The following is a 17,803-nucleotide window of genomic DNA, read 5'->3' as shown; positions in this document are numbered from 1 at the left end:
TGTGAAAAAAGGTTCTTTTTGAATGCAAATTTGAACATTATTGATCATTTTTTTCTCTTTCTTCCCTTTTTGCACTCTTCAGATTTTTTACCCAGAGACAACAGATATCTATGATCGGAAGAACATGCCACGCTGCATCTATTGTATCCATGCACTCAGGTAAAGATAAGAAACCTGTTAAATCATCAAAATATTGACATAATGCTTTGTAAGTGTTTTAGAGAGAATGATTAGAAGAAAAAAACGATATATAATAATTTAAATATTGCATAGCATCCACATATAGGAGTTGATGTGGGGGATTTTGTATCTTGAGGTTAGAGACAAAATTGACCTTTTGCAATGCATAATAAAATGAGCACATATATAAATGTGTTGAAGAAAAATCCCTCTTGAGAATAGTAGCATGATCGTTGGGGGAGTGGTTATGAATCAGAATTTAGCATTATAAACAGGATCAGGATTGCTGGCCTGATGGTCTGTCTTCTGTTGTCTGTCCTAAAAGAAGAACGAATACTTCACAAAGGTTTGGTGCATTTGCTGATATTAAAAGAAAAATTACTTTGGGAAAAACCCAGTTTCAGACATTGATTTGTTTAGTAAATATCCGGAACAATGGAGGACAAAGTTTTGCAGCAGCAATAACTTGGACAAGGGCTCTCTTTGTTTACACATACACACACGTGTAAAAACCTCCTCTTCTTCCCCTCCATCCACTTACACATATGTGGAAAGGAAGCCAGTGGCCTGATCATCCCTCCTTCCGTGCTTCCCCACCCTGGCACTAGAAAGTTGGAAAGTCTTTATTTCTAGCCTGGGGTGGGCACGGAGAGGCATGCGTTGCTGCCCTGCCTTCCTGGGGCTGTGCAGAAAAATGAAGCAGCTTGGGACCTTCCCTGCCAGCTTCCTTGTTGACTTTCTGAGGAAGCCGGCAGGGATGATTGCAAATGGTGATCACATGATTGTGGAAGACTTGGCAACCCATCATAAATGCAAACATTGGGCAAGAGTTCACATCACAATTGTGTGACGGTGTGGGCGCGGCAACAGCCATAATTTTGGAAACCAGTTGTACTGTATGTCCCTTTGTTCAGCACAGTTGTAATTTCATTAATTGAGGACTGTAATTTAAATAAACCCTCATCCATATGAGTTTATGTAATCAAATTGCCTTGAGTGTGCTGTTATTGAAGAGTGGATTTTGCTGTGATTGGATTTCTCTGTTAACTGCTGCAGGCTGGATTTATTCATTCAGAAGGCCTAGGCCAGTGATGGCGAACCTTTTAGAGACCGAGTGCCCAAACTGTAACCCAAAACCCACTTATGTATCGTTGGGTGTCGGGTGGGTGTGGCCAATTGTATGGGCATGGCGCATTGTGTGGGCGTGGCTGTGGTGGTAATGGCAGACTGGGTGGGACTAAAAACTTCAATCAATCAATTCTAACTTTGCGGGATCTTTTTTTCCCCCACAAGAAGTTGAAATTGATTGAACCTCCCCCTTTTTTTGGGACATGGCAGCGGAGGCCTAAAGCGAAAAGGTTTTATAAAACCCAGCTGAAGGACTGGGGCGCCGCCGCCTGTGCCCACAGAGAAGGCTCTGCCTGCCACCTGTGGCACGCGTGCCATAGGTTCGCCCCCATGGGCCTAGGCCAAATACAATAGGATCAACTGAGAGAAAAGTAGCTAGAACCTGCTAATAAGAATATTCATAGTAAAAAGGCTGAGAAGCCATTCTGACAGCAGTGTTCGTTTTTGTGCCTTTTTCTCTTGTGACAAGCTGAACATATGGGAGAATGGCTTCCCACTTGTCTCTTGTTTTGGCCGTGTTTAGGTCTGACATCAGGCTGTTTGTGTGAGAATTGAGTTTAGCATCGTTCCGGCAGGGTTAATAACCAGGGAACAGGAAGCGATGCATAAGGAGGGTGAGAGGGCCTAAAGAAAGAGGACTGAAAACATGGTTGCAAACAATTCCTCACCAGGCAAAAACTGGAAGATAGCAAAGGAGCTAGTCTGGGCTGCACAAGCAGCTTGGAGAAAAGGTCAGCAGCAGAAAAGACATCTTGAAAGTGCAAAGACGTCCCACAGCCAAAAGGTGTGTAGGCTGGGTCTTGGGAAGACACGAGTTCTGAACAGTGGCGATTTTCAAATACTTGAAGGGATGTCACACTTCTGTTACTGTTTACTATTTTTGCACGATAGGGAATAATTTTATTTAACTATTACATTTAGGTTCTGCTGTAGTTAAACAGCTTGTGACAGCTAGTGGGGGTTTTAAAACATCTTTGGTAGGAATAACGCCAGCCCAAATCCAAACAATGTAACTATAAACAACTGAAGGCCTAAACACCTAAAAAAAAAATAAAAAATAAAGATATAGCCAGTGAAATCAGAGAGCCCTGAAGGTTTCTGTTTTTCATTCTTTCTGAATTCAGTCAGGAGGCAGACGAGCCCGACTTGCACATTATATTGGTCACACATTTAGACAGCCTAAGTCCAAAGGGTCACTCAGGGCAGCCTAACACATTAAACGTTGAATAAATAGAGGAAATGCTGTGCAACATAAAGTAAAATGCAAGCAGTGTGTATATATCACAATTCAGAAAAGACACAACACCTTTCCCCTTCACCCACCATTAAAAAAGAATCTGTCCAAACACCTGTCCCAAACTACCTTGGTCCAGTCCTAGGAAAACAGACGGGTCGGCTGAAGGCTGGCAAGGTGGGGGCCCTCCATGTCTTGGGGGGATGGTCTTCCCTAGGCAGGTGCACTGGCAGAGCAGACCTGTTTTCTGGGCCCTGGGTGTGGATCCTCCTCAAAGAAATAGTCACGAGAGGAGGCGGGGGTGTGTGTACTGCAAATAGGCAGGTCCTCAGCCGTTGAGGGCATAATGGGTGATCACAAGCATCGGATTTGGGTCTGGCAATCAGTGTAGCTCTTCTGGCAGAGGCGTCAGATGGGGCACCACGAGAGCCAGTAGTTCCTTGCCCAGTGTCATGGAGAGAAAAGCTACTTGTGAAAAGCTACTAGCCGCGAGATGGTATCCAGGAGCTCATGAAGATTTTGTGATGGGATCGTGTTGTGAGATTCCCAGGGGCAGGGCTGGATTTTAGAGGAACAATGGATAGCAAAGCTTAGATAGTTTGGTTGGGAGGAAGAGGGGGAAGACGGCTCCCCCCTGAATGTCCTAGGAGTCTCATGTTTAATGGGGCATCTGCTTTAGTTTGGCAAGATTTTTGTAGGTGAAGAAGAATAAAGGAAATTGCCTTGAAGTAATTCGGTGTCTTTCTTGGTATCCGTAGCCTGATAGATTTGCAGCCAGGGACTTCTGCAACCATTACACCAGCAGCGCCCCCAGCTTGTGTCTGTGGCCCACTTCCATCGCGAGGGCCCTGTCACCACTCGCCTCTGGGTACTGCTCCCAGCTGCTGGGAGAGGGTCCCGTGTGACCTCAGCTGCTCATTGCCCCAAACCTGGCATTGTAACTGTGGCAGGATCTGCAAGGAGAGGAGTTCTCATAGCTGGGCTGCCCCTGAAGTCCTGCTCCAGTGGGTCTCCGCAAAAGCGCCAGCCATGCCACATGCCTGCCCGTCTGCCTTTCATTGTGTCGTGGGTAGAGAGAGCTTTTCTTTTATTACTCCAGTCTGTCTAAATGGTCATCCGTCTCACCACAATAATCATTGAAGAGCCAAGCCAACTGGGAGTAGACAACAGGCTTTAAATAATAACTCTACCCTGTGGTCAGGCACGCTCTACCTGGGGCTACTCTTGATAAGTATCCGGAAGCTTCAGCTGGTGCAGAATGCGGCCACACGAGCCATACACAGGGTGCCCAAAGAAGGGCACATGTAAGGCCTTTGTTCTGGAGTGACTACAGTTTTAAATTTGGTTTTATTGGGTTAATTGTTACGTATTCATTACATTTATTGTTTAATTCTTTTTTAAATTTTGTATTTTATGTTTTTAACTTTATCGTTGTGAGCCGCCCTGAGTCCTTAGGGAGAAGGGCGGCATATAAATTTAATAAATTCAATTCAATTTGATTCAATTCAATTCAATTCAATTCAGCTGCACTGGCTGCCAGTTCGCTTCAGTGTCCAATTCAGGTGCTGATCAACCCTTACAAAGCCCTACATGGCACTGGCCCAGGCTAACCTAGGAACCTCCTTCGCCCCATCACATCAGCCTGTCCCATTCAGATCAGGCAGGGAAGGTGTGCTGCAGACCCCGTCAGTCAAAGAATTTCGACTGGCAGGTCTAGGAAGAGAGCCTGCCTGCAGAGGTGAGGAAGACCCGCAGTCTCTGGGCCTTCTGCAAAGGGGTCAAAACGTGGCTCTGCAGCCATGCGTTCAGAGGGGGCAAAGAGCCCATAGAAGCATGGGATTGCTAGCCCCAGGAGAAACCCCTTCCCTGTATGAACAACTGCTAACCCCCCATTTTCAAACTCTTCACCGTTTGAAATTTTGTAACGTTGCTTTTATGAATGTAAAATTTTTTAATGTTAAACTAATTCTGATTTTAATGTTAATTTTGTTTATATTGTACACCACCTCAAGCCCCTCTCTGTGGGAGATGGATGGTTAAGAAATACAAAATATAAACAAACAAACACATCTTGAGAGCTTTCAGTAAAGCTGGCAGGATCAAAGCCAATTTAATCCCTGAGAATGGGGTTCCAAAGGGCAGGCAGAACAACTGAGGACCCCACCTTTTCTTTGGCCAGTGGGATCCGCAGTCTCCTGTCTTGCTGGATTTGATGGCATGGGCAGAAACAGCCAGGGAGAGGTGGTCTTGTGAATTGTTATTGTTGTTTGTTGCACAGTCAGCTGGATGTTCAGACTGGATTTGGCATTTCTGTCCGCCTATTTTGTCCTTCCCAAGGACCTAGGATAGGCAGATGTGAATGTTTGATGGTCTTACTGGTATCATTGCTTTGGGATCTTTCTCTTGTCTCCCAAGTCATTCCCATGTACCGTTACACCTCAGGAAGTGACCGAGTGACAGTGAGCAGAGCCTTCCAGTCTAGGAAGAGACACAATTCGCACGTAACACAAAGTTGTGTAAAAGCCTTCCTGCCCTTGGCTGCTTCAGTTTACTGCCACCACCAGTTGCAGCACCAACCACGTTTCCTGACAATTTGGCCATCTGACTGGCACTAATAGGTGGGTCTCTGTTCTCCTGTATTGCCCATCCCAATGATCCTGCCATCCATGTCCCATGCCAGTTTTAACCCATCACGTGCAGAGTTTCCCTGTCACCGCTATCACCGAAAAGACTACTAGATTTTATTTCAAAGGCATACGCTGCACTTCTCTTCATCAGATGGACGGAGCAACTTAACTCATGAAAGATTTAAATATATTGGGACCTTACCTGTGAATAGTTGTGTTTATTCAAACTTTCCAAGGCAGTCTGCAACCTATGAATCTATGTGAGTGTCAGATGTCCAGCTAGCGAATCCAAGAAAGGAACTCCTGGGACATTGTTCTTCCCACAAGTAACACTTTTATCGAGTACACTGCATTGGTACAAAAGAAGCAAAACCAGCTCTGAATTTCCCGCTCGAATGTCCACATAATTAAACTTGAATTCCCCCTTTGGCCATCCCCTTCAGTCTATTGTGATGTCCAATCACATATGCTCCTTTTGTTATGGGAACTGCCTGGACCATTTAAACATCTGTGCAGCTTGGCCTTGAAAGGATGAGCAGGGTTTCACTATCTGCAGACCGATTCTTGGCATTCCATTCCCATCCCAGGCAATTCAATCCCCTCTCCCAATTGTTGTCAAGTTAAGAGCGGAGAAGAAACTAGGTGAAAAGCGAATCACTCTTGACAGTGAGTTCAGCTGTCTTCTGCAATTTGCTGGCAGTGTTTATTCCAAAATGAAGGCCCATCAGAGATTGTGAGGATCAATGTATCCATCTCCCAGATCTCAAAGCGATATCCTCCTCATTCTTCAGGACCTTTGTTTTCTGTCAACCTGGGAGTGTCAAATACCAGAATGTATTTCTACTTACTTCTGTAGTGACCTAATTGTTCTGTACCAGCCTGCTACCGGCCCTGCAGAAAAGGCAGGGACAACCCCTTTTACAAGAAGGCAAGAGGCTGGAACTAAGCCTGCCAAATTTATGGATACAAAAGCAAACAGAACAAGACACGAACCATGAAACAGGAGCTATTCAAGCGGTTACCTTCAGCAAACCAGCCCTCCCACGCATTCCCCTTTTATACAGTTCAGGGCGTGGCTTCTCTCTGCCTCCTTCCGAGGTGCCCCATTGCCTTCCTCTGTTTACTCCTGATTGACTGCCTCCTGCGTCGGGCGTCCTTGAACAGGGCCAGCTGTGGGTCATCTTCATCCACAGCTGGGTCTGCGTCATGACCAGGTGGGAGGGGCCTGGCTGAGGGCTCTCATCAGCAAGCTCTCCAACCCCCTCAGCAAGCTCTTCAACACCCCCCTCCTCCTCTGAGTCGTCCGACCCAACTGCCGAACCCACAGGCTGACCCTGAATCACAACACTAATCAAGGGAAAATGTTTTCTCTCTGGGAGCAGCCCATGACTTAAGCCCAATAGTCAGATGGTTGCTTGCTTGATGATCATGGTGATCAGTAAAAATGGAAACCGTCTGCCCTGCTGGCTTCTTTTTTTAAAAAAAAAACATGCTAGTTTTTGTTGGTCATGTTGTATTCTTCTTCGGCAGCTGCTTAACCTAAAAGACGGCCCCAAGAACTGAAGCCCTGGCCTTAACGCTTCAATTTGGGGATGGGTGGCCGCTGTCCTCCTCCCTCTGCTCTCTTACCCTGTTGGACGCCTTTCACTCTGCTTCTGCAGCAGAGCACGGTGTCCTCTCTCCAGACCCGGCTGGGGCGTAATCTCCGAGCTGATCGCCCCTTGTGCTCAGCCAGAAAGAGCAAAGCCAATTGAACCGCCCTCCTTCGGTGCCTTCTCGTCTTCTTGCTTGTCCTCTTGTTTGTGCATCCTAATTGTAAACGTCCCAGCAGTTTTCTCCTTCCCTAAGACAGTTGTAGGTTAGTAATTCACAGTCAACAAATGATTTTATGTGCCAGTAGAGTGGATGCGGTGGCTCAGTGGGTTAGAACGCTGAGCTTGTTGATCAGAAGGTGGGCAGTTTGGCGGGTCGAATCCCGAGTGCCGTGTAACAGAGTGAGCGCCTGTTACTCGTCCCAGCTTCTGCCAACCTAGACATAAAAATGCAAGTAAAAAATAGGGACCACTACGGTGGGAAGGTAACAGCGCTCCGTGCGCCTTTGGTGTCTAGTCATGCCGGCCACGTGACCACGGAGATGTCCTCGGACAAGTGCTGGCTCTTCGGCTTTGAAACGGAGATGAGCACCGGCCCCTAGAGTCGGAAACGACTAGCACGCATGTGTGGGGGAACCTTTACCTTTAGAGTGGACTTAATGAATACACTTGATCAGTTAGGCACCTACATGATCCCATGGGCAGAAATTGGGGCAAGGAGCCTCTGGGTCTGAGGTGTTACCTTATGTGTCGAGGGTTTCAGTGTGGAACTGGGAGCCAGATGGCACAGATTTTAGTTGCCCTTCAGTGACCGAAGCACCCTGGTTGCCTTTGGGCCGGTCCCATTCCCTCGGTCCCACCTGCCTCATAGAGTTGTTGGAGGGAGAAATAAAAGAGTGGGGGGGAGCACTTTGTAGACTTTCTTTTTTTTGCTGGGTGAAAGGCAGCTATAAATCTAATGAAAACAAAAAAAACTTAAAAGGAGGACAGTGAAATGTGCCAAACATCCAGAGATTCACTCTGCTTTCACTCGCTTTGGGTTTCTCTGCCATTGAGCTATCTTGTCAGTTTTGCTGGGCAACCATCTGTGTGCAATCTTTGTTGTTCTCTTAGAAACAAAATTATATGCCCGGCTAAAAGCAATTAAGACAGCCTCTTGGAGGGGTAAATATAGCCAGGTCAAGGCATATCCGTAGGAATTCTTGGCGGGTTGGTAGGAAGGCTGGAAGAAAGGCCAAGCACTCCCAATTTTCATCCTGGGCTTGAAAAAAAGCCTGGGAAGAAGGGATTTAAATTCTTTTAACAATTTCTCTGATGTTGGAAGTTCTTCTGCCAATTTTTCCCCTTCTGCATTTTACCTATCCCAGGGATAGGCAGCCATGGCTCTTTGATGACTCATGGACTTCAACTCCCAGAATTCCTGAGCCGGCATATGGCTCAGCTTGGAAACCTCTCCCCTTTCGCTCAGCACGGCTGGCTCAGGAATTCTGGGAGTTGAAGTCCACGAGTCATAAAAGAGCCAAGGTTGCCCTACCCCTAACCTATCCCAATCCTGCCCTTAAAAACACCTTTGAGGATCCTGTAGAATCTGGGCTTCCTGGGCCTTAGTCCCTGGCCTTCAGGATTTTATGATCCCATTGGCCCCCTCTTCCTATCCTGCTGCTCGGGAGACATAGGGCACCCCAAATGGTGAAGACTCTGCTGCGCCCGGCCCTGCCAACCAGATGGGAACGGAGGGGGGAGTGTAACGAAGCCCTTATTTTAAGCAGGCCCAACTCAGTCGCTAGGTCAGAGTCCCAAGGAGGCCAAAGAGAGAAGGAAGGAGCATGAACTTAAACATTTCATAGTTCTCCCCGGGAAACTAAACATAGTTGGGCCTGGGTAGCATTGGAAGCGGGGGGAGTGGGGAATCATCAGGGCTGAAGGCCTGGCTGGAAAGGCCAACCAGGTGCCCAAAGAAGGCAGCATCAAGCTACAGGATGGCCAAGGAGACCCCCTGGTCATGGGCATAAGCTCCCCAGAACTGATGGCCTCAGCCAACTTGTCCGGATTCGGGGTCTCTGGGCAGAGGCACTTCCTCTCCCTCACTTGCAGCCACTGAGAATAGCAGCGTGGACCGAGCAAACCCCAAATGGACCAATGAAGCAGACACCACTGGTCATTTGGACCCAAGACCAAATGAACATTTATTTTGAAAAAAATAATAATTCTCTGCTCCTCTTGCAAGAATAATCTTGTGTGTGTGTCTGTGTGTGTGTGTGTGTAAGGACATTCATAACGGGTAAATCTGAGCTTAGGTCATGGAATGGGGCCGGGGCTTTCGATATGCTTGACTTTCCATCTTTTTTCAGCCTGTACCTGTTCAAGCTGGGATTAGCTCCACAGATTCAGGATCTGTATGGCAAAGTGGACTTCACAGGTGAGAGAAGCCTTTCCTTTCTGCTGCTCTGCCCACTAAGGGGGATGGGGGGGTTACAAGACCTTCAGAAAGGGCAGCCGCTGGACCTTCTGTCTGCCTTTGCTTCCTGCCAAAGGACCAGCCCTCCACGGGGAGGCCCTGGCGATTGCCCAGGCCCGAGAATGGGAGGAGCAGCCCTGCAGGAGAAGCTCCTGGCGTCTCTCTGCCTCTGCCTTCCTGCACCTGGGGCTGCCCGTCCCAAGAGGTCACCTGTCCCTTCTGTTTCAGAGGAAGAAATCAGTAACATGAGGAGCGAACTGGAGAAGTATGGCATCCAGATGCCTGCCTTTGGCAAGATCGGCGGAATTCTAGCTAACGAGCTGTCTCTGGACGAAGCAGCATGTAAGAGGAAATCGGGTCCCCTTTCTTCTTATTAGAGAGGTTTCCAAATTAGAGACTGGGCTACAGACGCGCTGTGTGTTCTCCAGTACCAGAATGGCAGAATATTTGGCCCAGAGAAACGCAGCGGCTCTTCTGGCCAGGCCTCTCTGCAGGGTGGGAGTCCGGCCTTTGGGACTGTACTGTGGAGCCGAGCTTTTCTCACCTTTTCTCCCCTGCAGTGCACGCAGCCGTGATCGCCATTAATGAAGCCATCGACCGTCAGATTCCCGCTGAGACCTTTTCGGCCATGCAAAACCCCAACGCCGTGCTGGTGAATCTCGATGAGACCCTGGCCCTCGTCTATCAGGGCACCCTCTTCCAAGCCAAGCAGGAGAAGGCAGAAAACACACGGAAGAGGGTAACATTCTCTCAAGGGTGGGATGGCTGTGGATTCGGCCCGCTGATATTTGAGTGTTTCTCACACCAGAGCCCAAGGTGTAGCAGTGGGGCCCTACGTTGCATTTTGGGGGGCCTGGACTGAACCCTAAGACATAGTGGACAGGTGGAGCCTCAGGATCCAGAGGTTTGTCATCTTCAGCTCTGTATGGGGTGGCAGTGCCCCAGACAGATCTGGTGTGCAACTTGAGGGTTCTCCTAGATTCGTGACTGCTGCTCAAAGAGCAGGTAGCAGTCGTGGCTAGGAAAGCCTTTTCACAACTTTGGGTTGTGTGCCAGTTGTGCCCTTTTCTGGATCGTGAGGCCCTGCGCTCAGTCACTGATGCCCTGGTCATCTCCCATTTGAATTATTGCAACATTACGTGGGGCTACCCTTGAAGAGCATTTGGAAGCTACAATTGGTTCATAATGCAATAGTGTGGACAGTTCTGGAGGCTGCTCAGGTGACAGGTGTAGCCTCATTGTTATGTGAGCTGTGCTGGCTGCCGATCTGCTTCCGGGTCCAATTCAAGGTGTTGGTCATTTACCTTGAAAGTCCTCTGTGGGTTCAGGATATCCGAGGAGCTGGCAGAAGTGGCCTACTGCAGATCCCGTCAGCCAAGGAACTGTGGCTGGTGTGGGTCCAGGAGAAGAGCCTTTTCTGCCTCTGCCCCTGCCCTTTGGAACATCTTGCCACAGGAGGCGAGATTGCCCACCCACCCCATTTAGCCTTCAAGGAAGGCCTTAAAATATGGCTGTGCTGGTTGGCATTGGGTCCCAAAGGAGAAGCTGTTGCTGGGAAGTGGCTGGTCCAGTCACACAGAAGGCACCCCCACCCCCACCTCGCCATTCGAAACCCATGTTTTTTTTTAGTTTCGTTTTAATTTTTTGTAATTTTAATGTTTCTAAATTTATAATTGTTTTGATGTGTATCTTTTATTTCACTGTAAGCTGCTTGAGAGGGGCAGCAGATACATTTAATTATTAACAAAATAATAGTAGTAATAATGGGGCAGGATGTTTCCTTTTATGTATTTATTCTTCTTTGATGGACTTATTCTTTCCCATCCAAGAGGGCCCTTGGGGGCCTGTGCCCGACGTTCCCTCCCAAAGGCCTGCGTTAGTTAGAACAGAGGTCCCCAACCTTTGGGGCACCAGGGACTGGTTCCGTGGAGAGAGGTTTTTCCATGGAGTGGAGGGTGCGTAGCTTTGTGTGGTGCCTGCATCCCACAGATGGGGCTTTCCTTGTTTGTGTGGATCGCTTCCTGGCATGCCGTGGCCCGGTACTGGTCCACGGACCAGGGATTGGGGACCTCTGAGTTAGAATGACGTTTTTTTGACTTCAGTAAGTCTCTGCAGGGGAACTAACAATAAATCAGACTGATATCTATTAGAATATATTCGTAATATTTACATAAGTTTAAAACCCAAAGCTTTTTAGAAAGTTACCAAATAGTGAGGGAATAGATTAGATAAACGCTGCCTCAACTTGAAATGTCATTTGAAATTCTGGAATTTGGGTTAATAATTTGGTCTCTGGTTGATGTCCTATTTCAGTCACTTTTCATTTGTTCCTTCAAAAACCTTTGGCAGTTTATAACTTCTTGAGAGGTTGTTTGCAAATTTAATTACCTTTATCTTTAGTGATGCTTTGTTACCTGCCATTACTTATTAGAAGAAGAAGCTCCTGCTGGATCTCTGTGTAGCCTCAAGGCCTTTGCAGCTCCTGCCTCTGTGACCATCGAGGCCCTAGTGGGAGCTTATCGGCCTGAGGGGATCTCTTGAGTTCCTAAACGGTGCCGGTTTGCCTCTAGGTTGCCCCCGAGGATGCAGGAAGGGAGCGAGATGTGTATGAAGAGCTCCTGACTCAAGCAGAGATTCAGGGCAACGTCAACCAAGTTAATAGTAAGTGTTTATTCTAGGACTCCTTTTCTGGCCCTCTTGTGTGAAAGCACCTCCAGGGAGCAGCAAATCCTTCCACGTTCCCGGGCCTGCTTGACTGGAATGCTCTGCTCATAGTTTCCTTCCTCTTCTAAAGTTGAAATTAGAAATTTAACTCGAAATAAGCAGCATAGCTGAAAGGCGTCGGGTGATTAAATGCTTCCAGACTCCCCTCGCAGATGCATGCAGCTCCCGCTCTTCAAACTTTCCAGAAGTCCCTTAAGATCCGGCTTGGTTCCTGAGCCTGGGGCTGGGGTATCTCTGGAGCCCCTCTGGAGCTGCTGTTGGTTTTGGGAATTGGTGTGCTTTCATCCTGGCACTTAGGTTTCTTTTTTTTTAAGATAATATAAACCACCCAGGATCCTTTTAGAGTCAAGCTACCTTATTTATGCAGTAAACAAATAGCAGCGAAAAGCTTAGGCCAGGGGTAGGCAACCTTGGCTCTTTTATGACTCATGGACTTCAACTCCCAGAATTCCTGAGTCAGCTATGCTGACTCAGGAATTCTGGGAGTTGAAGTCCATGAGTCATTAAAGAGCCGAGGTTGCCTACCCCTGGCTTAGGCCTTCTGTTGTTTAGACAGGATGGAAATGGAAAAGCGGTTTTACCTCTCCAAGCTTGGGCAGATGGGAAATCCCAAAGACTTGTCTTGTAAAGTACTTCTGAGTTCATTCAATTGTATTAATGTCTGTTATGTGCCAAAGATTCCAAACAGTTGAGCAATATTCTAGGATTAGCCTAACGTAGGTTTTCTAAGCTCTACTGAGCAATAGTTTAATTTATTTTTTATTTTAATTCCATTTATATCCCGCCCTTCTCCGAAGACTCAGGGCAGCTTACAATCTAAGCACAAATCAAATGTGCTTAGCAGTAGCCTTCATTCTATGTATATGCCTGCTTATTAGGGCTTTCACACACACCCCAAGCGGCATTTTTACAAAGTCAGTTTATTGCCCCCAACAATCTGGGTCCTCCTTTTACCTACCTCAGAAGGATGGAAGGCTGAGTCAACCTTGAGCCTAGTGGGACTCGAACCTGCACTAATTGCAGGCAGCTGGTTTTACTTAAGGAGGCATTAGCCCACTGCTCCACCAAGGCATGTGGTGGATAGGGTATTTCCAGGGAAAAAATACTTCATAGAGTTACATTCACAAGTTTTAGTGCTTTTTTTTTTAGCAATGCCGTTATAATGAATTTTAGAAAATAAATCGTTAGGGATGAGTATACCCAGGTCCTTAACAAAATGAGGTCAGTGCCACCTAACTTATACTTTACATTCTGGTTTTGTTTTCCAATATGTAAAACTGAACATTTCTTAACCAAAATTTGAAGTTGCCAGTTTGAAGACTATTTCAAAATGTGGTGGATATCATTTTGCAAAACAAGTGAATTTTCAGTAGTATTAAACAATTTTACATCATCAGCAAAGAGGACACAGGCGCTTTAAAGTTATCACATAAGTCATTTACATGAATCAGGAAAAGAGTATGTCCTAAGACGCTGCCCTGAGGAACACCACTGTTAGTTGATCCCGGATCAGACATTGAGTTGCCTATTTTAACTTTCTGCAGCCTGTTAGACAAAATAGCAGCGATCCACTTGGGTAAAAGTCCAGAAAAAAGGGGGGGTTTACCTATGTGGGTTTTCATGGGAAAACCTCAGAGCTGACTTTGCTTCTGCTGTGCCTAAGTGGATCTTTCAATAAGGTTTTACTCTTGGTAATTACTACATGCCAGGAGTTTGGGGATTTTTTGGACACTGGTCTTTGAGGCATACCAGTGGTGTATAAGTTGAAAAGAAGGGGCGCCAAAGCAGAGCGTTGTGGTAGTCCATTGCTTAGTATTTTAGGACCACTAATGTCTTCTCCCATAGTCACAGGAAAAATTCTGCCAGCAAACCTTGTTATTGCTAAGTCACGTACTTTTTGGCATGCTGTTGCTTGTATTAATTTATATAACAATCCATGCTTCCTCACTTTTGTCATATGCTGCACTTGCAACTATAAAGGCAGATAATATTTTTTGTTTTGCCTGGTATCCTCCTCCTATATAAGTTGTTAGTGAAAGCTAACATGATCGGGGCAATTTCGAGTGGGACAAAATACAGCAAAATCTGAGCAGCTTTATAACCTTAGCCGGTTTCTTTCTGACCGGCAGCTGGGAACCGTACAAGGCCTTCTTGATTCCGAAGGCCTTGCCGTGACCCCTGGGCTACAGGAACCTGCGGATGTGTTTCCCTTTATTTTTAAAATTGCAATGGCTGAAGGGGGAAATCTGATTGGGTTCCCTGTAGATTTCCTTTTCTTTCTCTCCAGCACGTTCAGCCTTAGCTAAGATTGATCTGGCTCTGGACCAGGGAGACGCAGCTGCCTTGTACAGAGCTTTGTCTTCAGCTGCCCTGGGCCTCCGTGTGCTGCATCCCGAAAACAGCGATTGGTACTTCAAGCAGCTTCTTCGCGAGAAGCAAGACAAGCAAAAGGTAGGAAAGAGAAGTACAGTGCCGGTCTGGGCTCTCCTTGGGCTGTTGCTGTGGGAAAGTCTGCAACATTGGAACGCAGACTGGGCTGTGTGCCTGATCAGTGCTGGGAGCGGTACCCACAGTAGGGCACCCTAATTATTATTTTTTTCTGAGATGCCCTTGCATTGATAGCACCAGAAAAAGTCCCTGCTTCCTCTTAAGCAGATTTCTAGAGACAGGAGTAGCAAGGAAATACGGAAGGGCTGTAAAGTGAAGTTGTTGTTTCACTCTTTGTTTATAGCTTCTCATTTTGTTCTGGTTCAGTGGCAGTTTAGGGCAGAGCACCCTCAACCTGGCAAAGGCAGGGGAGGCAGTAAAAAATAAACCCTCTTCTTTTTCATTCTCAGGATGGCAGAGATGGACCTCTGCAAAAGGAGGAGTTGCAGGCCGGGATCAATCAGGCCAATGCTGCAGCGCAGCAGTACCAGCAGAGTAAGTCCTTTTAGGCTGAGCTCAGCATGAAAGAAACCCCATCTAGGACAAGCATAGATACATTTGGACCCAGAGAGAGCGTGCAGCTTTTGTCATTCAGCTGGATGGGTAGGGTTCCTTATTTTTCAAGCATGTTAAGGCCAATTTACAGCCTAGTTACATGTTCCCCTTCAAAATATTGGGAAATCACACTAGTAGTTGTGTTGGAAAGCATTCTGATTCCCGTAAAATTAAAATAAAAACTATCCATATCCTACAAGCTCAGAGGTAGAGAGATAAAGTTTATTTCAGAGTAAGTAGATTATATTAGAGAAGGAAAACCGTCAGATAGAAGAGCAAGCCCAGTGGATGAGAATAGCCACCAGAAGCAAGAGATGGAGAAGCTGATCTACAGCGGTGGAGGTCAGAAATAGCTTTCAGGTCCTTGCAGTTGAGGTGGGCTCCAAGTATTCTGGGGATACTGCAGAACAGAAAACAGGACTCCATAAAGGACAGACGGGAGGCAAGTGTCCCTTACAAGAAGGCAAGGGGAAGAGGCATATGAGGAGTTGGTGATTCTTCTACAAGGAATTCAAACACATGTATGCCAACTGTACCTGCTGCCTTGTGAAGTGACTTATTTGCCAAAAGGGAAAGTATGACTTCCAAACTTAACAACTCCACTGACAATTACACTGTCCTACCCAGAGAGATAGCACAGCGATCAATAGCTACAGCTGAACCGCCATAGACTTTGCCAACGTTGGGATGGAGCTCCAGCCTCTGGGAGCTCAATTTCAGCTCAGCACCTGAAGAGAAAAGGATTTCATTGGGCTGCACCTTATGTCACGTACCAGAGGTGCTTTCTTTCAAAAGGCAACTGGACTGCCTTGGTGCTTTCACTGAAGACATTTCACTTCTCATCCAAAAAGCTTTTTCGGTTCTGGCTGGATGACGGGGAATGGAAGGATTTATATTCTTTGCAGCCAATAGCACTCCCAAAGTCAGTCATTAGCTCTTAGAGCTCCACACCTTCAGAGTGCTAACAACCAGATGACTACTAAGAAACATACAGTTAAATCCTTCCATTCCCCACCATTCAGCAGAACTGAGGAAGCTTCTGAAAAGATCCTTTGAGCAACCATGATCATTGAGAATCTTCATAGAAACTTAGGTATTTGTGACAGATGGTCACATAAATCAATCTGATAAGTTGGAAGCTAACAGTTCTCAGGCTGACAGAACTGTCCCCATCTTTCAAGGCCAGGAAGAAGCCAGCTAAATGTTTCTTAGTTTGAAAGTACAAGATCTAGATCCCTGGAATTTAAACCTGGGTCCGACATTTAGAAAGAACCCGAGTCCTGGATTCTGCCTAAGCGCATTCCAACAGTCAAGACTTCTTTGTCTGGAAAAAAAACAACTTATCTAACTGCATTGAGTCTATGAAGCTCCTGCTATATACCAGTTCAAAATATAGCAGACCTCAAATGAATCAGGAGATGAAAATTCCACAGTTCTTTTCCAGTCCTCTGGAATTGTTATCTCTTGATTCCTTTCAAATAGTCAAACATGCTATTTTATCCTCCCTTCTGTAGAATTTGAAGATGGTGAGGTAGGAAACTCCAGTTTTCTTTTTTTTTTTTTATTGAAAAGTTTTAAAATACAGTTTTCCTTTAAAAAAAACCCCCCCTTCCCCCTCCCTCCTCCCCTCCCTACCTCCCCCCTATCTCCCCCCTCCCCCTCTCCCTCCTCCCTCCCCTGCCTCCCCCCCTACATCCCCTCCTCCCCCCCTCCCCCCCCCCGACTTCCCAGAGCAAAATACAAGGTATATATCTAAAAAGCAATCATAAACAATCATATACTAACAATTATAAACTCTAAAATCCATCACTCTCTAGCTTATATAGAGTAAACCAATCCTTAATAATACTAAATATGTATAAAGAACTAAAATAAAAGAAAACTAGCGTCATTCCCATCTATGTTCTTCCACAATTCACTATTTCCTAAACATATTCTCATTTACACATCACAAACACCTATCCCTATTAACCTCTCTGGCCAAAATAGGCTATAATAGATAATTCTTACACAAATTAACCCACATTAACCCACAAAACTTTCTTCCTCTTCCTCTGTAGTAAATTGTCCATTAATTCCAAATTAAAGATTCTATTACCATACATATCATCCCAAAACTCTTAAAAACACAACTACCACTTGACTATCAGTATGTTGTGGAAGTTCCATAGATTTCTACTAGACCTATCTTCTTTTCTTTTTTGAGCGTTTTAAGGCAGCACGCGTCACCCTCTGTTCTCTAGGATCATCCAAAAGAGTTGCAGCTTGATCTCCTCCTGTACCATTCTCGTCTATCTGTCCATCTTCATCCTCTTGATGTTCTCCTTCTCCAGATCCCTCTGCAGCTTCCAAAAATGTTGATGGGGTTGCTTTTAAGACATTGTTGTAAAAATCATGCGCTTGCTTCACAGTACCCAAACAGTACCTTTTGCCTTCATACATGAAGCTCAACCCAGCTGGGATCTCCCATCTGAACCTTATATCCCTTTGCTTGAGCTCTTGCACAAGAAATATAAAGTCCTTCCTTCTCTTTAAAATCTTTGGAGGAATTTCTTTTAAAACCAAAACTTCTTGACCAGCAATCACAACTTTAGTATCATAGGCAGCTTGTATAACTTCATCTCTAATTTCCCTTTTTACAAAATAAACCACCACATCTCTAGGCAACTTTCTCTATTTAGCAATCCACGAGTTCACACGAAACACTTTGTCCATGCCTTGTTTTATTTCAGATGCTGGATGGTTCAATACCACCTCAAAAGCCTCAGAAACCAGCTGCTTTAAATCTTCCTTAATATTCTCTTTTAGGCCTCTAATTCTAACAGCAAACTGCATCTGATAAAATTGGGCCAAGCTCAGTTCGCTATCCATTTTGTCT

At 46.0% G+C, this 17,803-nt stretch overlaps 1 protein-coding gene across 1 annotated transcript in view; it reads left to right on the top strand.

Annotated features, from left to right (window-relative positions):
- IQGAP1 (IQ motif containing GTPase activating protein 1) overlaps positions 1 to 17,803 on the top strand; it is a 95,036-nt gene that overhangs the window by 31,326 nt on the left and 45,907 nt on the right. The window contains exons 5-11 of the mRNA XM_081337736.1: positions 83 to 159; positions 9,113 to 9,180; positions 9,448 to 9,561; positions 9,780 to 9,958; positions 11,790 to 11,880; positions 14,231 to 14,394; positions 14,781 to 14,865. Of these exons, the coding sequence (XP_081193862.1) occupies positions 83 to 159; positions 9,113 to 9,180; positions 9,448 to 9,561; positions 9,780 to 9,958; positions 11,790 to 11,880; positions 14,231 to 14,394; positions 14,781 to 14,865 (778 nt within the window). The remainder of the gene's footprint in view (positions 1 to 82; positions 160 to 9,112; positions 9,181 to 9,447; positions 9,562 to 9,779; positions 9,959 to 11,789; positions 11,881 to 14,230; positions 14,395 to 14,780; positions 14,866 to 17,803) is intronic.

This window comes from Vipera berus, assembly GCF_964194415.1.
Source record: "Vipera berus genome assembly, chromosome: 12".
NCBI classification, from domain to species: Eukaryota; Metazoa; Chordata; class Lepidosauria; order Squamata; family Viperidae; genus Vipera; species Vipera berus.
This window is presented reverse-complemented; position numbering and strand designations above follow the sequence as displayed.